The sequence below is a fragment of the Lithobates pipiens genome, unplaced genomic scaffold (genome assembly GCF_037356315.1).
Source record: "Lithobates pipiens isolate NorthernLeopardFrog02 unplaced genomic scaffold, aLitPip1_a1.2 Scaffold_13, whole genome shotgun sequence".
In the NCBI taxonomy this organism is placed as follows: domain Eukaryota; kingdom Metazoa; phylum Chordata; class Amphibia; order Anura; family Ranidae; genus Lithobates; species Lithobates pipiens.
This window is the reverse complement of record NW_027507718.1, coordinates 209,234,154-209,255,680: the sequence shown is the minus strand read 5'-3', so window position 1 is coordinate 209,255,680 and position 21,527 is coordinate 209,234,154. Positions and strand designations below refer to the sequence as shown.

Below are 21,527 nucleotides of genomic sequence, written 5' to 3'. Positions count from 1 at the left end.
ATTAGTCCATATTAAAAGATACGTCGTTTTAAAGGGAAAGAGCAGGGACAAATGGATGACGGCTGTAAAAGACAAACAATGCCCGGCAATTAATAATGCCACCATGAGAGGTGAGCTGAATTGAGGAGGACACGATTTCAGGACACCCAATGACTTTGATTGTCCATCTAGAATGTGCCTACACAGCTTGCCCCATTGATCGTCACAAGGATGAGGTCTAATGCACAGCATGGACCAGCACAATGCCCTCCCATGGGACTGTGCAGGAAAGCACTCTGCTTGTCGATTTTTGGCATCGCCCAGCACATATTCTTCCTGGAGAGATGGAAGACATCTGTGTCCAGCTGGGATCCCGCTCCATGTGATCTATGGAGTTTGTAGAATCCCCCAGGGGTGGCACTGTACCCACCGCAAAGCCCGTCATTCCTATGCAAAAAGATCCAACTTGAAGACATTGTTCATCACTTCTTAGGAGACCCCAAGCACAGTTCAGAGCAGCATCGCGTGTAGAAGAAGAAACCTCCTTGATCTGGCTGCTGCAGGCAGACATCCTAGCTGTGAGATCACCAGTGTTATAAATATCTCAAGCAGTGCCAGTGTGCAGGTTGGGTCTCTCACTAGAACTGAGCAATGCCTACCATCTCTGCACGCACACATCAAGCCTCTGGCTCAGTGCAAGATAGCCATTGACTCACCAACTGGCTGCTGCTGCTACTGCAGGAGCCACCGGGGCAGCAAAATGCTCTTGGGATACCCCTCATTGGAAGAATGAGCTTTCCTTCCTTCTGTTTTGTCATATTATTTTTACTAGCCACCACCAACCTCTGGACCTCAGAGTCAGCAGCAGCAGCAGCAGCCCCCAAGCAGAAGAAAATTAAAGGACAGCTTGCCAAGGGCTCTAGCAACGCCAAGAGAACCATTCCATCCTCCTCTGAAACCTCTTCTTCCTCCATATCTCCAGCAAGTTTCCTGGCATCAGAGCCCAGGACTTCCCTGTGGAGCACAGCAGGGCGAAGGACTGGCAGCTTGTACTGCAGAGTAGGCATTGGCTTTCACCTCCAGATCCACCCGGATGGCAAAGTCAATGGTTCCCATGAAGCTAATCATTTAAGTAAGTTGCTTGTTTGCTGGCATGCTACACAATATGTATGCTTACATAACCATTTTGTTTCCCATTGCTTTTTATTAAGACATAATGAAGCAAAGTAGTATTGATCAATGCCATCCTCTATCTACCAGACTGCCTTTGGCAGAGCTATTCACTCTCTACAAGAGCATGATCGTTTTAAGAGTACATTTATTAAACATAAGTATAATAAATTAAGTATATATATATATATATATATATATATATGGAATTATACAAGTAAATTAAAGAAAGCAGGATAATCAGTATAAGAGGGTTGAGTATATATATATATATATATATATATATATATATATATATATATATATGTATATATATATATATATATATAGTTTTTTATTATTATTAGTAGTAGTATTATTATTATTATTTGTTTTAAACGAAAGCAAATTCATTTAAACACATATACATATCATAAGCATAATTCTGCATGATGTAGTAAGCAATGGGTGTTTCTTTTTTTAAGTTGACAGTGTTGTAAAAGCAATCCATTGTCATCTATATTCTGTATAGTCCATCATTCCTATTTTTAGACTGTGAATAAAAAATAATGACTTTGTGAAGTTCTGAAAAGTTTCCCTTCCTATCCTGATGCCGGAAGGCATAAGGCATTTCCATAATCCAGAGCCCTTAAACCCTGAAGGGAACATATCATACAGTCTTCTCGCTTTGCTCTATAGCAGACATAAGTTTTAAAAGCGTGTGATGAATTATTTAAACTCGGTTTCCTTATCGTCCTGATGAGACAAGTGCAGACAAGGCACTTTATATACTTGATTGCACTACAGGGGTTCTTTCCTTTATGGTCTATCCGATCTGAACCCATTGGTCATTTCCTTTACTTTCTCAGTTAAATATTTATTGTGACATTTGTATTATTGACAGTTTTATTTTTATTTTTTGTTTGTTTTTATATCCTATTGTGTTTTGTGTATACAATGTTTTAAAGACTTTCATAAAAGCATGTTACTGTCATATAACTTGTTAAAATCATATACCTGTCTACTGTAGGTTCTAGGTATAAAGGCAGTGGGGGTGACTTAATAAAGATGGGGGTGTTTATAGTCATACCCCACTTTTAAGTACACAATGGGGTTTAATTGGTAAAGCTGGAAAGTGCAAAATCAGGCTCACTTCTGCATAGAAACCAATGAGCTTCTAGCCCCAGCTTGTTCAATTAAGATTTGGCAATAAAACCTGGAAGCTCATTGGTTTCTATGCAGAAGTGAGCCTGATTCTGCACTTTCCAGCTTTAGTAAATAAACCCCATTGTGTACTTAAAAGTGGGGTATGCCTGTACTTAGCACTGAGCTTATTATATAAAGTAAATCTGTGCTCACGCTGAATAGCCAATCTGAATAGCCAATCTCTCAGATTTTTAGCTGGCATATATTTGGACTACTGAAGTGAAGGCAGCTTCACCCCATTTAATATAAGTGAACATTCACTTTGAAAAGTTACCAGTGTCTTCTCCTTTAAGTAAATCAGTCCCAATAAGTAGACATTCAGCATTTACGTGATTGAATAAAGAAAATCGATGCTTACTTTAATTGTACAGAGAAAAATTCGAATTTGTTAATTTCCTGCACATGATTGGGTAGTAAAACCAAAAAAAAAAAAATTCACTTTGGTAAGTTACCAGCCTCTTCTCCTTTAAGTAAATCAGCTCCAAGAAGTAGATGTTTTTCACTGAGATTAGTATAGAAAGAAAAGATGCTTACTTAACTGTTCAAGGAAAAACTATTTAGTTAGTTTCTCTGCACATGATTAAGTACTAATAAAAAAAAGGTTCAAGTTCATCTTGGTAAGTTTCCAGCCCCAAGAAGTAGATCCCAAGAAGTAGACGCAAGGAAAGATGCTTACTTTATTTGTTCATAGAAAAACTATTTCGTTACTTTCTCTGATTACCCATGATTAGGTACTAAACGTAAAAGCAAAAAACAAAACAAAAAACTTTACATTATTAGGTCAGAGTATACTTTGACAAGTGAAAATTCCCTTCTTTTTTTCTTCTTTCCTTTTGAATTATTTTTTTTTAAATTATCCCTAGACCTACAATATGTTTCTCCACTTTATGAAAGCATGGACCCCTTTATAAAAAAACAAGGTTTACTTAATACTCTTTGTAGTTGGTGTGGTTGGTGTGTGTGTTTGTCACTTTGGTATTGGAGTATTCCCCCTTTAGTAAGGGAAAATTCATTTTTTGCAAATTCATTTTATTTCCCCAGACCTATGTTTCCCCATTGTATTTCATATGGACCCCTTTATAAAACTCAAGGCTTACTTAATACTCTTTATAGCTGGTGTGGTTGGTGTGTGTGTGTGTGTGTGTGGGGGGGGGGGGGGGGGGGGTTGTGTGTGTGTCACTTTGGTATTGGAGTATTCCCACTTTAGTAAGGGAAAATTCATTTTTTGCAAAATAATTTTTATTACCCTAGACCTATGTTTCCCCATTGTATTTAAGTATGCACCCCTTTAAAAGACCCAAGGTTTACTTGATACTCCCTTACTATTTAATATGGTGTGTGCGTACTGTAAAAAAAAAAAAAAAAAAATATATATATATATATATATATATATATATATATATATATATATATATATATATATATGTGTGTGTCTCTGTGTGTATATATATCGATCTATCGATCTATCTATCTATCTATCTATCTATCTATCTATCTATCTATCTATCTATCTATCTATCTATCTATCTTGCCTGCACTTCCTAATTATGTACAACTGCTTTCAAACACAACTTTCTGTTGTTAAATAGCTGGAATGTTCACTCACCCGATCTATCACATGATAAAGCTGCTGGGCTCCTTAATTACATCCGACATAGGTACCCCTGGGGTACAGGTAGTAGTTGGGCTGTACAGCTGGGTGTCTGTACTACTTACAGGCTTTAGCAGTAAATGATTGCACTGTATCCATTTAAGCCACTGTAACCTTGTAACAAGATTTCTCTGCACTTCAGTCTGAGTTATTCCTGTGTGATGGATTCTGCATAATATTAGGAATCAGACTGTGAAATGCAATGTTTGAGAATGGACTAAGATATGTAAGGATTCTCTGGTTGTCAGCACGATCTGAAATGAGTTTTGCTACAGAGCTGAGGATTAAGTGCACGGTAGAAAGGGCAAGCTCTCCTTTATAAGTTTATTTCAAGGCTTCCTAAGAAAGTCATAAAAATGTCAAACGACTTCCCATAGTCACTTCTAGGCGATGTGTCTACATTTATTATTGCTGAGACACTTCTTGCTTGATTCTCTGTAAGGAGACAGATAGGGCAGATTAGACAGAGTTACTGCAGCTCTCCAACTTAATTATTAACCTTCTCCAAAGGAAAACACTCATCAGTCAATATGTTACAGCAAACACCATTGCCTAGACATAGAGGTGGAATAAATCCTACCCATAAATTGGGAAGTACCTTCTTAAAAAACATTAGAAATAAGCCTGTGTGTTCTAAAAAAGCATGTTATCAATAACATAAATATGTATTTTGTATTTTTTTGTATTTAATTCTATAAAGTAGCTTATTAAAACATATTTGTCACTAGTTTAAAAGATATTCTCCAGAGTTCAAATAAGTTTCATCAAAATATAAGAAATATAAAAGTCAGATAGGATTCAACAGGACAACAGGACTATAGGACTGCCATATATATATATATATATATATATATATATATATATATATATATATATATATATATATATATATAGGTAGATAGAAAGATAGGTAGATGTATATATATATATATATATATATATATATATATATATATATATATATATATATATATATATATATATATATATATATATAAATATAGATATATATCTATATAGATAGATAGATAGATAGATAGATAGATAGATAGATAGATAGATAGATAGATAGATAGATATTCTCAGGGCTTATCTATGTGATTGTGTTTAGAATTAGTATAGTTAATTAGTTCATGTAACCTTTAAATTGAATTACTGAATATATAAAATGTTTTGTTAAATTGACACACTTATATGTTCTTGGCCCCTACATAAAGAGTAGGTACACACAGCCCCCACACTATGTAATGAGACTGTTTTATTACACTATTTACTGGCTGATTTAGTTCAAACTCACAGTCAGGTAATTAAAAACAGTTAGGTAACCTACCTGCTACTGGCCTTTCATTTGCAGTCAATGGGCTTTATCAATTGAGTTGTTCAACAAATACGTTTAATGTTGCCATTTCACATTAGAATGTGCAGCCATGTGGAATGCTTATCTGCAGTGTCCAGGATCACAACAATATCCAGAACTTCAACTATCTCTATAGCCTTCTGCAAATGTGCAAGGTTTAGCTCAGAGGTAAGGAAACCATTGCATTTGTCACTGCTGATCACTCAGCAATGACTTCATGAATTTAAAATTCTAGCAGTGAGATTTACAGTGTCTTAACAGTTTCCACAACAATTTAATCTTATCTGATATACAGTACACATCAAATTCATTGGGGTTTTAAAGTACATAGCAATAGCCAATGGGTGTTAAAGTCACCTAGAGTGTCATTGCTGTTTTGGAAAATTGGCCTTTACATTTATAATACTTAGAATTTAAGAATTTCATTCCAACCTTGAGTAACTATAGTGTGTCAATTAACTATAGCAACTATATTATATTTCTCTTCATCACCCTAGTAGTGCATTTAAGGAAATGAGGCTGTTGCTTTGTGGGATAGCATTTGTTATTTTATATTTTACTCTGGCTTTTCATTTATTGTTCTGTGTTTTTTTCATGATGTATAGGTCCTTTCAGGTTGATGTAGAGTTTCATGTAAGGAAACTTGTCATTGGTGGAGCAAGATCACAATGTTGTATAGTGGATTTATATTTTTGGCAGTCATTTTTTTTAATGAAGTTTACCTAATAAGTTGACTACACAATCTGCTACTGCTACTTATAGTAATTATATTTTACGTATACTACTACGTACTACTACTTATACTAATTACACTACTTATACTCCTACTTACTACTACTACTACTTATACTTATACTACTACCTACTACTACCACTACTACTTATGCTAATTACACTACTTATACTTATGCTACTGCCTACTACTACTACTACTTAAACTAATTATACTACTTAAACTTATACTACTACCTACTACTACTTATATTAATTTTACTACTTATACTTATACTACTACTACTAATTTTACTACTTATACTACTACTGCTTATACTAATTATACTACTTATACTCCTACCTACTACTACTACTTATACTAATTATACTACTTATACGTATACTACTACCTACTACTACTACTACTACTGCTACAGTCATACCCCACTTTTAATTACACAATGGGTTTTATTTACTAAAGCTGCAAAGTGCAAAATCAGGCTCACTTCTGCATAGAAACCAATGAGCTTCTAACCCCAGATTGTTCAATTAAGCTTTGGTAATAAAACCTGGAAGCTAATTGGTTTATATGCAGAAGGGAGCCTGATTTTGCACTTTCCAGATTTAGTAAATAAACCCCATTGTGTACTTAAAAGTGGGCTATACTTGTACTTATACTACTTATACTTATGCTACTGGCTACGGGAAGGGCTCGTTGATGCCACTGCGTTGCCAGATTTTATTTCCATGCTTGTATTTGCCTGTAATATGTGAGTACCCATTTACGCTTTTAATGTTAATAAAAGTTTTAAACTGTATTTCACTATGAGGCTGTATTTTCTACTTTTTGGCCTATAATATACGTGGAAGAATCTCTGTCCTCAGTCACCCCAAAAGGTGGATAGCCATTTCATCTATTTTTGGGTCATCTCTCTGTCTAATCTGGTGCCCATGAGAAGTTACAAGTTTGCCAGCAGTTTTTTCGTGTGGATTTACATCAATAAACTCGTGTGACTCACTAGGTATATACCTAACTGGGTCTATAACATCTGGTAAGCCTCCTCTCAAGTGGTGGTGGATTTCTGCAAAGCATTCACTGAAGTCACTATAACTTCTCAAGATATTGCACTTTGTCACCATATTGTTTCACTTCTGGACTCTTAACACGTTCACCTTGGTGGATATACGTATATCAATTTTTTTTTTTGTATATTTGGATATAGTGTCTAAAACATAGAATCATTAATAGTGTTAATTTATGCAGAGTTTTTTTCACTATTAAAGTTGATTATATTATTTACACTGGTAAAAGATTATATAGATATTGTCATAATCTAAGCGCTGCACCTTTTTTATTATTTCACCATTATACTTATGCTACTACCTTCTACTACTACTACTTATACTAATTATAATACTTAAACTTATGCTACTACCTACTACAGCTACTACTACTTATACTATTAAAGGAGTACAAGCTGTACACTGAGAAAAATAAACAATCACTAAACTTTGTTTAATAAATATAGTCAAGATGTGTTCACTTTGAATGCTCAATCAGGTGCACAGGTAATAAAAACAAAACAAAAAAAACAGGATCTATGCTTGTTCATTATTGGGCGATTAAAGTGGACACAGCTTTACTTTATTCACTAAGATAAAGTGGTTTTGAACCCTAATATATACCCAGTGAAGTGACTGGTCTCAGGTGATACACAGAGATGAAACAAATCCTCCTACATATGTTGTACCTATTTTTCTTCAGTCTTCCCTTCTCTACATTTCAGATTCAAGAATTATAAAGCTTGTCTGAGCATTCAGAAAAAAAGGGGGTCAGAGAGCTGAAAATACACTCTGTAGAGCTCAAGTAGAAGAGTTCTGAGAGCTATTTGGAGGGAAGGAACACCCCCCCACACACACCCCTCCCCTCCACACAGCTTACAGGAACAGAGCTAAGGCTGTCAATCAGCTGGAGGTTCCTCCCCTGTCACATTTTTTCACTTGGTGTCAGGAAAACATGTCAGAAGTGATTCATATTGATAGTAGAGGAAGGAAGCAGCAAATAGAAATGACAGTTAGGGGGTTATTTAAAGGCAAATCCACTTTGCACTGCAAGTGCACTTGGAAGTAAAGTCACTGTCGATCCGAGGGGGACATGCAAGGAAAATAAAAAACAGCATTTTAGCTTGCACATGATTTGATGATAAAATCAGCAGAGCTTCACCTCATTTAAGATCTTCCCCTTAGATTTACAGCGACTGCACTTTCAAGTGCAATTGCAGTGCAAAATGGAGTTGCCTTTAGTAAATCAATCCCATAGTGCTCTTAATTGAGACAGATACACACTAAAGAAGGATACGCTTTGTTCATATTTCATGTCTGAGGTTTACAACTTTAGGGAAACATTCCCTTTGCAAAGTGAGCATGCTTATTTTTTCTCCCTGGCGGTATTCCCGTATTTGATGAAGGATCTCCCCACAAATCGCTATCGCTCAATTCTGCGAGCGATTCTAATTTATTATCGCTGTTTTCTAGCTGGTCTAAAACCACTTTTGATGTAAAGGGATGGTTTTGGTTGCTATGGACAATCTGAAATAATCATACCGCCAAGGAGGTTAATAAAACACTCAAACATGCCACAAAACAACAAATGGTAAGGAGGTGTATCAGTGACATGCATGACGTTGTACCAAGACAGCTGGGATACTGATGTGCCATTGGACTGCTTATATACTGTACAAAACAGTATTAACCCAAATAACATAAAACAACACAGAGGTGAATAGCAGAAATAGATTTTGCTTTCTTTCTCTTTTTTTTTTTTTACACATTCATTGCTGAGTAATCAGCAGTAGAAAAAAAATCATTCATATTGGGCTTTTTTTTAACCTCAGATCCTTTTTCTGAAAGCCACTTAGACATTGTCAAAATCAGAGATCTGTGCACTGCAACTAACTACTCAGAGTAAATATTGCAATGTGGTAAAGCATTTGTCTTAAAGCATTAATATGTTTAAAAGAAAACAATTCAGGCATTCATTTGAGGAACACAGTATGCATTTCCGACAGAACTGTAGAGGGAAAAGTAGGCACAGCTGCTAAGCAGTTAAATTTCTGCATAGATTGCACTGCAAACTAATTATAAGCCTACATGAGCAAGCAGAAGTCATATGGTCATGCCCATCTGCCTACACAACTTACATATTATGAAAAATAACAAATGAAACTTTACACGGATAAAAAAAAAAAAATTATTTATCATAGAAAAGTAAGCACTTATTAAGATCTGGGATTTGTGTTATGTATGTGTTTTACGTACTGAACTGCAACTTCAGTTGTACTATAAATATCACATTCATCTAAGAAAATGAGACAATTTGCAAACAACTACATAAAGTCTTTGAGCAATACTTTTAAAATTACAGTTTTATTTATTTATTTATTTTTTAAATATTTTATTTTAACCACAAAAAAAAGCGAATTCCACATTCTCACCAGAGCCATATATACACAGTAACATAACAAATACATTGGAAGAATAAAACAATAATCCACATAATAATCAAATCATAAATAGCACCTTCTATGTTTATCATAGTTTTATTTTAAAGAAAAAGGGGATCAGTGCTTTTCAGTAGTCTTATACCTTGGACACAGTAGTGCAATTAGCTACACAGAGAGGTACCTTTTGCTGTATGCAGTTTGGTCGCGTGTGATAAAATGTAGCCGCTTCTTGTGGGGGCTCGCAGCAAAGAAACAATCTGGAGAATGCTGAATGTGAACTTAACAGGTGCATTTCACAAAAATTACTTTTATTGCTTGGCCACACATCAAGCATTGTCTTGAGAAAAAAACAAGACTGTATTCAAAAGTTACTACCCTTAAAAAAAAAAAGTGGATTAGCAAAGTCTATAAGGCACTTGGTGTAACTTAGAAAAAAGTTTGCCAAAAATTGAAAAAAAAAAAAAAAAAAGCCAAAGAAATAGTCACTGTTATTTTAGTAAGTGTATCACATGATTTTTAATGACAAGATTAAAAAGAATAAATGTTAGAAGCAAATACAATTTCTTTTACTCAGATAAAAGTTTAAATTTTCTTGCTAAGGCAGCCATAAATGGACCACATTAAATAACGATGCAGAAGATTGAGTTTTTTCTTAAATGTGGAAGAATGCCTGCAGAGTTTGCAAGTGCTGAATTGGCATCTGGGCCTGAGGAAGATGGGCCCACGTTGCAACCCAGTTTGCACCATTGAAAAAGCCTAGAATATAAATACAGGTATACCCCACTTTTAAGTACACAATGGGGTTTATTTACTAAAGTTGGAAAGTGCAAAATCAGGCTCACTGCTGCATAGAAACCAATGAGCTTCTAGCCCCAGCTTGTTCAATTAAGCTTTGGTAATAAAACCTGGAAGCTCATTGGTTTCTATGTAGAAGTGAGTCTGATTTTGCACTTTCCAGCTTTAGTAAATAAACCCCATTGTGTACTTAAAAGTAGGGTATGCCTGTACTCTGTAGCTATATGTATACAGCTTTCTACAGCTTCCTCTCTTACACCGATCAAAGCAGTAGACACGTGTGATTAGTTTCATACGAAACGAAAATTCGTACAAATTTCCGTAAATTCGTACATTCGGGAGGATCCTAAATACGAATTGCTATGCTTCCAAATTTTTTACGAAATTTCATTTTTAAGATCCAAATTTTGTTACAACGGAAACGTGACGTGGTGTTTTGTTGACCAATCAGAGGTTTTCTTCTGCTGTGTGAGAGTTGGGAAAATGACCTTTTTTAATATGGGAGTGGGAGACTGGTACTGGTAGTCGATTGGAGATTCAGAATCGGACAAAATAAGAATTTTCTTTAATTACGATTATTTGTTATGATGAAGTTAAAACCCCAGGAAGTCAGCACAGCGCAGGGATGGTGGGAGCCCCTCATAATGAGCACAGCACAGGGATGGGGGAGCCCCTCATAATGAGCACAGCACAGGGATGGGGGGAGCCCCTCATAAAGAGCACAGCACATGGATGGGGGGGAGCTCCTTATAATGAGCACAACACAGGGATGAGGGGATCTCCTCATAATGAGCACAGCACAAGGATGGTGGGAGCCCCTCATAATGAGCACAGTACAGGGATGGTGGGAGCCCCTCATAATGAGCACAGCACAGGGATGGTGGAAGCCCCTCATAATGAGCACAGCACAGGGATGGGGGGAGCTCCTCATAATGAGCACAGCACAGGGATGGTGGGAGCCCCTCAGAATGATACATTCATCATAGCGAACGTTCGTAATTGTTTGTATTTGTACAAATCCAAATTGAATTTCAGACACAAATTACGAAATATGAATTAACAGCTAATACGAAACAGAACAGAACGAAACAAAACACATTTACGGACGGCGCACATGTCTAATATATAGCCAACCCACCATGAACTTTAAAAAAGGCAATCAAAAACATAATAAAGTGATTATATCAGAGCAGTAAATTATGATGCTTTTGGCCATACAGGCATGTGATGAAGGAGTCCTGTGTGGCCCCAAAATTTTGCAATTTACTGTTGTGATGAGATTGCTTTATAGCATTTTTGGACTCTGACACTGGTTCCCAGCCAGTAGTGGCACCCGTTTGCTACGAGCCATTTCAAGAAACATATGTGATGGTAATATTCTATCTGTTATATGTCAGGGCGTTCATATACTGTATATGGAAATATATGGTAACAATATGGTGAGGCTAGTATGAGCCTACACACACTGATGACATGGGGATGTGATGATACCTATATCTGTCAGATTCACTGATATCAGAGCTATGCACTTTCATACAAAAAAAATGCACCAGGAAGTCAGGCATAAACACTTCTTTGTCACTTCTTATTATTATTATTGTTAACTGATTCAGCCTCGGAACATTTGGCTGCTCAATGACCAGGCCATTTTTGCGATTCGGCACTGTGTCATTTTAACTGACAATTGCACAGTCATGTGACACTGTACCCACATAATATTGACGTCCTTTTTTTCCCACAAATAGTGATTTCTTTTGGTGGTATTTGATCGCGTGTGCTGTTTTTATTTTTTGCATTATAAACAAAAGAATAGCAATTTTTAAAAAAAAAACACAATGGGGGTTATTTACGAAATGCAAATCCACTTTGCACTGCAAGTGCACTTGGAAGTAAAGTCGCTGTAGCTCTAAGGGGGACAGGCAAGGAAAATAAAAAACAGCATTTTAGCTTGCACATGATTGGATGATAAAATCGGCAGAGCTTCTCCTCATTTCAGATCTTCCCCTCAGATCTACAGCGACTGCACTTTTAAGTGCACTTGCAGTGCAAAGTGGATTTGCCTTTCGTAAATAACCCCCAATATCTTTTAATTTTGCTATAATAAATATCCCACATTTTTTATCAAAAACGTTTATTTTTTCCTCAGTTTAGGCCGATATGTATTCTTTTACATATTTTTGGTAAAGAAAAAAAAACGCAATAAGTGTATATTGATTGGTTTGAAAAAGTTATAGCATCTACAAAATAGGAGATAGATTTATGACATTCTTATTATTATTATTTTTTTTTACTAGTAAAAATCGCAGATCGCCGCAACTATCGGGACTGCGACATTATGGCGGACAGTGTTATAAAAAAAACACTGATTACTGTATAAATGTCACTTGCAGGGAAGGGGTTAACACTAGGGGGCGATCAAGGGGTTAACTGTGTTCCCTATGTGTGTTTCTAACTGTAGGGGGATGGGACTGTCTAGGAGGATAGAGAGATCGGTGTTCATACATAGTATGAACACACAATCTGTCTCCTGTCCCCTAAAAGAACTGGGATCTGTGTGTTTACACACACAGATCCCGGTTCCCGCTCTGTTACGTGTCATTGTGGGAGCCCGGCGGTCATCATGCCTGCTGGGCACTCACATAGGCTCCAGGCACACGCTGCGCGCCCCTAGTGGTCAAAAGGCGAAGTGACATAAGGTAATGTCGTTTCGCCCAACTGTGCCATTCTGCAGCAGTAAAACTGTGCGGCTGGTCGGCAAGTCGTTAAGGAGCAGAGAGACGTGGCCTACAACTGTCTCAAATAGCTGACAAATGTAAAAGAAAGTGAAAGCCATCTGACAATCATGTTGGTAACAAAAGTACAAAACACTCCCAATTATGCATGGGTTAAAGAAAAGAAGTCATCAAAGCAGCAGAGATGTCCACTTTTTATTTAACTTTTTTGTGTACTTCTGGATTAGCTTTTTCAAATTGTAGAGGCATCATTGGCTAAACGAATCCTAATGTTAGGAATATTTAATGATAACCTTAAAATAACGGCACAATATGCACATTTTTTGCCATCTCTCTCCCATTGAGGGGGATTTACCTCCACTTCTTGTTCCATAGCCAAAACAGGAAGTGAGAGAAAATCCCTGCAAGGAATTGGTGTCCCCTGGGTCAACAGAACTGACTGCTCATTGAATGCTCTCAGTACAGAGACCAAGCTAAAGATCGGTAGCTGGCAGGACTGGCTTCCGAGTATGTGACCACTGTGACAGTGGTCACATAATTGCTGGTCCTTCCCTTTCCCAGGCATTCTGAACTATTTAACCTCCCTGGCGGTATGATTATTTCAGATTTTTGGTGCTGAAAGCGGTACAATTATTTTGCATGGAAATTTGGCATTTTATATCTTAGGCCTGTGATTCTTATGCCGCGTACACACGATTAGACTATCCGGCGTGTGTGGGCTCCGGAGGATGCTGGGACTGTGACATCATAATGGGGCGGGCTCATCATGTGACAACACTCGGTCACCCCGCCCATTGTCCCTATATAAGTCGCCGCACAACGCGTCCCTGTCATTGCGGTCAGAGAGAGCGTTGAGTCAACATCTCAAGAAAGAAGAAGAGAAGGCGGCGACAGCAGCGTCAGAAGACCAGGCCACCGCTAGTAAAAGAGCTGGACTTCCTGTCTTCCTGGGGCCGCGTTCAAAATGAACAGACTTTTCTCCGTGTATGGCTAAGTCCGTTCATTTCAAAAGTCCGGCGGACTCCCGCCATGGTCCGGCGGTTTGTCCGCCGCACCTAGTCTGCCAGAAAAGTCCGGTCGTGTGTGGGCAGGTCCGCTCGTTCGGAAAGTCCGGCGGACCTCCGCTTCAAAGTCTGGTGGTTTGTCCGCCAGACTAAGTCCGCCGCATAGACCGATCGTTTGTACGTGGCATTAGGAATAACACATCTAAACAAGAGTCTAGAAGACATCCTGGGTATGATAAAGTTAGAAAAATGGATCATAAATTATAATATAATAAATAACTATAAATAATTATAACAAATAATAATATAATATAATAATAAAAATTATTCAATAATGTAATCAAATCAAAAACACTGAAATTTGCTCAGTTGCAGAATTGTCACTGTCATTAGATTTAGTGTTTGATGACGGATCTCCCCACAAATCACTATCGCTCAATTCTGCAAGTGATTATAATTTATTATCGTTGTTTTCTAGCTGGTCTAAAATCACTTTTGACATAAAGGGACACTTTTTGGTTGCTATAGACAACCTACAAATTTCAGGCAGAAAAAACTGTATTTATAATATCAAAGTGCCTGCAGGGCACTGGACAGACCACTAGGGACAAGGGGGATGTGTAATTTTTTTATACTGTAAGATTACAGTGTACTGTATATGTACTGTGATTTTCCTTTTTTGAATTTGGAGCCGTTCTCCGTCCCCATGCATTTCAACGCTCACAGGGAACGGAGCTCGGCGGAACTTGGCACTGTGTGAATCGAGCAGAGGACAGCTCGCTCACACAGCGGGGAGACATTGCAGGATCCAGGGAACAAGTTAAGTAACTTTCCCCTGTATCCTGCGATGCGATCCCGAGTCTGGCTCGGGGTTACTGCTAATGGTACTGAAATTCCACCCCGAGCCAGATTCGGGAATACCGCCAGGGAGGTTAAAGAGATGCTAGGGTTGGTAGAAAAGGGATTAAAGTAAAACTAAAGGCAAAACTTTTTTGCCATTTTGGATTGAGTAAAGGAGTTTTTTTTTCTATTGGGGAGATTTCCATTCGCTTCTTGTCCCTTAGCCATAACAGGAAGTGAGAGAAAATCCTTTCAAACTAAAAAAAATCCCTGGTTGTCACCAGAACTAGTGTCTCTATTAGAAGATTTGGGCTCTATTCCTATTCTTTTCCTGTTCTGGGGACAACCCAAAATTCTTCACTTTCACTTTCAGTGATAACAGTAAACAGTACAAATAGAGAGGGTCACTCACCCTAATGGGAGCATGGCCAAAAATAAAAACCTGACAAGTGTTCTAATCCCTCTCAACTTTATCTAAAACTAAAAAAAAGTTTTGCCTTAGTTAAACTTACTTTAAGATGAAATTAGTTTTATTATTGTAATGAATATGTGTGTATACAGTATTTAAAATGTAAACAGATCTAAAATATATATTAAATGAATAAATAAATAAATAAATATATACATATATATATATATATATATATATATATATATATATATATATATATATATATAATGTATATACATATATGCTATATTACCAAAAATCTTGGAGCCTTTACACGCACATGATCTTTAATTGCATTCCAGTCTTAGTCCGTAGGTTTCAATATTGAGTTGGCCCACCCTTTGCAGCTATAACAGCTTCAACTCTCCTGGGAAGGCTGTCCACAAGGTTTAGGAGTATGTCTGTGGGAGTGTTCTACTGGGTTGAGGTCAGAACTCTGTGCAGGCCAGTCAAGTTCTTCCACCCCTAACTCGCTCATCTTTGTCTTTATGGACCTTGCTTTGTGAACTGGTCCAAATCATCGGTTGGAGGGAGAATTATGGTGTGGGGTCGCTTTTCAGGGGTTGGGCTTGGCCCTTTAGTTCCAGTGAAGGGAACTCTTAAGGTGTCAATATACCAAGACATTTTGCACAATTTTGTGGGAACAGTTTGGGGATGGCCGCTTCCTATTCCAACATGACTGAGCACCAGTGCACAAAACAAGGTCCATAAAGACATGGATAAGTGAGATTGGGATGGAGGAACTTCACTGACCTCAACCAGATAGAACACCTTTGGGGTGAATTAGAGCGGAGACTACAAGCCAGGCCTTCTCATCCACAACAGTACCTCACCTCACAAATGCACTTCTGGAAGAATAGTCAAACATTCCCATAGACACAATCCTAAATCTTTTGGACAGGCTTCCCAGAGGGATTGAAGCTGTTATAGCTGCAAAGGGTGGGCCAACTCAATAATAATAATAATAATAATAATAATAATAATAATAATAATATATAGATGGAAAGGAAGTGAAGGGACATTTCTCCAGTGGAGAATCAGATAGCAATAACCTGATATAGGTTTTAACTCTTCCACATTCTGTTTATAACTAAAAGCAAAAGGCAGATAAGAATTAAGGGTTCACATATTTGAATTTTGGGGCATTAAAACACAGGTTCATTGTGTTGCATTGGGCATGTGCATTGATGTGCCATTCAAATTGGCACTGCACACACTACACCACACCGTGGTTTGCGAATATGTTAAACAGAGAACAAGCTACAAACTTCAGCTTGCGTTTTTACTGTCAGACAGCTAGTCTATATGGGCATTGTCTAAATCCTCATAGGAATTGCGGCAGCAGTAACATTTCAATTAATGAATGATGCTATTGTTTAATTTGCACTTTTATAATAAGGAAACATTATATGCGTGTTCTAAAATGGATTTAATTATCCACAGACATGTTTTTGTAATGATGCTTAGTCCTCATGGGTTGCATAAGCCATGAGGAGTTAATTAAAACTGTACTGGATTTGCATTATTGTATAATATTATTCTAAATAAATATCATAGGTAGGTTGATTCATTTTACTATGATGACAAGATGATTACTCTTTATTTTAGTTAACTTCAGTTCATTTCTCTAAAGTGTTTTAGTCACAGTTCTGTATACTTATATGAATAGAGAGAGGCAGGGCTTGGCATTCTACAATGACATACAGGCAGGGGCGGACTGACCATTCGGGTACATGGGCACTGCCCGAGGGTCCCATGCCACTAAGGGGCCCCATCGGGGATTCCAGCCTCAATAAAACCAGGGACAGTATGTAAAAATCCCAAGATTATAGCTGCCCTGCCTCTCCAGTACTTTTTCAGTGTGTGTGTATGTGTATTCTGTGTGTGTATACTGTGAGTCTGTGTGTGTACACTGTACGTGTGTGTATGTATACTGTGTGGACCCATAATCTATTGCCCAGGGGCTCCATAATCTCCTATTGCCCAGGGGCCCCATAATCTCCTATTGCCCGGGGGCCCCATAAACTCCTATTGCCCGGGGGCCCCATGAATTGTCAGTCCGCCCCTACATACAGGGCTGTATTTACAATAAAGGCACTTGTAACCAATTTCCTAGGGCAGTAGGGTTGGATGAGTGACACCCAGCCTAAAAGCTTACAGATTGTGATGACTTTTTCCTCATTTTGTTTCTTCTGCTCGCCTCTGGACATTAGTGGCCAAATTCAGCAAGAGTTCCAGGAAGATGACAATACAAGGGGTGTTGGGGGGAGGTGGGGGTCTGTAAGAAGTATATAGAAAGTAAAATGGATATATAGGAAGTAAAGTGGAGTTTTAGTTTCCCCTTTAGTCATAGCCTGATATAGAGATTGGATGTTCAAAATGATATAGAAATTTCAATAGTTCAGGAGGAAAGGGGTGATAAATAGTAGCATAAGTTTGGATGTTGCTATATATAGGAAGGTTTTCATAGTAATGGAGGTGGTGGTTGTCCTTGTGCTTGGCCTTCCCTCTTCTCCCAGCCTAGAAATGTGCACTTCATCACCCAAACCCCTGGAACACAATCCACACAGAGTAAACAAAGGCCAAAGAATTGACTGGTCTCTACAGGCTGAACTGGAGAGGAGATTATTTTCAAAATTCTTAATTTTACTTGCCTTATCGTTGATTTTAGCTTGAAGGATAAAAAAAAACCTTTCAACGTGAGGGGATGACTTTTCTGTTTTCCCGCCAACCCTGCCCGACCTAGCTAGACATTTGAGGTTTATCGCATTTCTTTATATGAAAATGAATAGCAGTTTCAGGTCATTGTTTTCAATGCTTTACCTAACACATTGTAATGGGCTGTGTCATTGGTGCACTGTTATACACATTGATTTAGCCCTTCTGCCATTGGAGCATTCTGAAAGAATTTCTACTTTTTGTATGTTACTCTTTTTCTGCATTAATAAGAAATATCAACAGGAAAAAAAACGAACAAGAAAAAAAACGTTCAAATAACATTTTCTGAAAATTTCCTCCCTCCTAAAGTCCCCTCTGTGCTAATCTAACCCATCCTCCATCTCCCTCCTCCATTGTAAACTCACATATTTCTGACAGAGTCCAACAGCAATTTGCTGCAATGTTTACCTGTAGCCAATAAGACTTCTACTTCCCTCTGCCTGCTCGCATGCATAAACTTCTTTGGGGCTAAAAGGCTAATCTGTCTCTTGGCCCCGTAGAAGTCTATAAGGTTCTACCATGCAACCATAGCAAGCAACATCAGCATTCTCCTCCCTCAAATGGTACACACAGATAACAGCAATTTGCTCGAGCACAGGAAAATTACAACTTCTAATAACTAGGTATGAGTTTATTTTTCTGGGTTTGGTTCTGTGGGCATTTGTTGAACACATTGTAAAGTCCAAATATTGCTAACTGAAATCTGAACCCCATTAAAGTTTGTAGGGGGGGGTAACTTCAAAGTCAAAATGTGCCCTTTTCAAGGTTAATAGGCGGGGGGGGGGGGGGTGTAGGTGCTGAGTACTGCCATGGGGGACATGTACCAATGCAAAAAATATATAAATAAATAAAGTAGTGTACAACAGGGAGAGGGTCCACCTGAAAAAAAAACCCAGCTCCCCAGAACCTGTTCTGCCGCAGAGTTCATACAGGTAGACGTTAACTGCACGTTTCTGCTGGAGCAGCCTATCAAGCATATAGAAGGTTGAGTTCCATCGCGTCGGGCAATCGCAAATAAGACGTCTGACCGGCAGATTGTGTCGCCGCTGAATGTCAGCAAGGCGAGCCATGGCCGTGTAAGATCTTCTGAAATGGGCCGAGATTTTCCTTGCCTGCCGCAAGATGTCCTGGACCCCAGGGTATTTGACAACGAATCGCTGCACGACCAAGTTTAAGACGTGTGCCATGCATGGCACATGCGTGATTTTGCATTGTTTCAATGTGCTAAGCAGATTGGCACCGTTGTCACACACCACTTTACCAACTGTCAAATTGAGCGGTGTTAGCCACTGATCTGCCTGTGAACGCAAAGCTGAAAGGAGTGCCGGGCCAGTGTGGCTCTTGGCTTCCAGGCACAACAGACGCAACACGGCATGGCAACGTCTCACCTGGCATGTCGAATAGGTTCTGGGGAGCTTGGGCGGCGCAGCGGAAGAGACGTTAGCAGCGGAAAAGGAGGAGTCAGCCGAGGAGGAGCGGGAGGAGGAAGAGGAGAAGAAGAGTCAGGCCTGCATGCAATCCGTGGCGGTAAAACCAAATCTACACGGGTGCCACGGGTTACATGCTTGACGGCCGTCAGAAGGTTCACCCAGTGGGCAGTAAAAGTGATATACCTTCCCTGCCCGTGTTTGCTAGACCATGTGTCTGTGGTCAGATGTATCTTGGCACTGACACTGTGTGCCAGAGATACATTCACTTGCCGCTGAACGTGGCCATATAGCTCTGGGATGCCCTTCTCTGAGAAATACTTCCTTCCTGGGACCTTCCATTGTGGTGTTCCAATGGCCACAAATTTGCGAAAGGCCTCCGAGTCCACCAGTTTATATGGCAGTAGTTGGCGGGCTATGAGTTCTGACAAGCCAGCCATCAACCGTTGGGCAAGAAGGTTATCCGGCGTCATACATTTTTTACGCTCGAACATTAGGCCCACGGAAGCCTGTCTTTTTGCAGAAAAACGTGAGCTTGGCGTGATGGAAGGTGGAGTGGAGGACAATTGTGAGGAGAGAGGAGATGGAGAAGTAGAAGATGAGGATAGACGGTGAGAGCCTGGAGTGTGGCTTTGTGTGTTCCGTTGCTCCCACTGGGCTCGGTGATGGCTGCTCATGTGCCTTCTTAAGGCGGTCGTCCCTAGGTGAGTGTTGGGCTTACCGCGACCAATGCGTTGACTGCAAAGATTGCAGATGGCAACGCCATTGTCAGCAGCGGACACGTTAAAAAAAGCCCACACTGCAGAGCCATGTGCCGGTGTCCTGGGAGCGCCAGATGTGACCGTACATGGTCGATGACTCGCTCCTGATACATTTGCAGTCTGCTTTGTCCCTCCTGTGCAATGAAAGTTATTCCTGCTTCTCCTCCCTATCTGCTGGTCCATATCTCCCTCTGAACTCCCCTCCTCTTCCTCTCTTGTGGGCACCCACGTGACATCACTAGACACGTCATCATCGACGTCACCTTCCCCACCGCTATAAGTAGAGATCTCGGAGTAGGCAGCAACACCGGGGACCAACCTCCTCCTTGGGCTGATCTGGGTACTGTCGTCAGACTGCTGAGTAGCGGTTGTTGCTACCTCCTCTTCCTGATCCAATACCAAGAGTGGCTGCGCATCAGAAATGTCTTGATATGGATCAGAAAATAATTCCTGTGACTCAAGCGGAAGGTATGTGGTGGTGGTGGTGTTGGTGGTAGTGTTTTTGGGGGTGCACATAGCAGAGAGTGAAGAAGAGGGTGCAGATCGAGAGGATGAGGAGGGTGCAGAAGAGTAAGGCTGAGTGAGCCACTCAACCAAGTCTGGTGCGTCCTTTAAAGTAATTGAACGCACCTTCTGCAACTTCCCACTTTGGCTCAAGCCTGTTGCTCCTGCCCTACCCCTACCACCCCTGCGGAAGGGCCTGCCTCTTCCTCTGCCTGTCATTTTTTAAAGCGGAGGTCCACCCTAAAATGGACCTTCCGCTCATCGGAATCCTCCCCCCCTCCGGCGCCACAATTGGCACCTTTCAGGGGGGAGGGGGGTGCAGTTACCTGGATAATCCAGGTAACTGCACCCACTTCCGGGCTAGCTCTCTGCGGAAAGGGGCGTAGATTACGCCCCTTTCCGCAAGTGCCTGCCCCCTTCCGCAAGTGCCCCGCTGCCTGCTGGGAAACACACAGATCCCAGAGGCAGCGGGGACCGTCCTCATTGCGCAGCGCGGCTCGCGCATGCGCAGTAGGGAACCGGGAAATGAAGCCGAAAGGCTCCATTTCCTGATTCCCATACCCAAGATGGCGGCGGCAGCACTCGAGTGACGATCTAGAGATCGGCTTCGGGTGCCGACATCGCGGGCGCGCTGGACAGGTAAGTGTCACTATTTTAAAAGGCAGCAGCTGCAGTATTTGTAGCTGCTGACTTAAAAAAAAAAAAAAAACGCGGAGTCCCGGCGGACTCCCGCTTT

General features: G+C 39.7%; 1 protein-coding gene across 1 annotated transcript in view; it reads left to right on the top strand.

Annotated features, from left to right (window-relative positions):
- The first annotated feature begins 252 nt into the window (after window positions 1-252).
- Window positions 253-21,527, top strand: part of FGF5 (fibroblast growth factor 5) — a 118,466-nt gene continuing 97,191 nt past the window's right edge. The window contains exon 1 of the mRNA XM_077476173.1: window positions 253-1,111. Coding sequence (XP_077332299.1) covers window positions 769-1,111 — 343 coding nt within the window. The 5' untranslated portion in view covers window positions 253-768. The remainder of the gene's footprint in view (window positions 1,112-21,527) is intronic.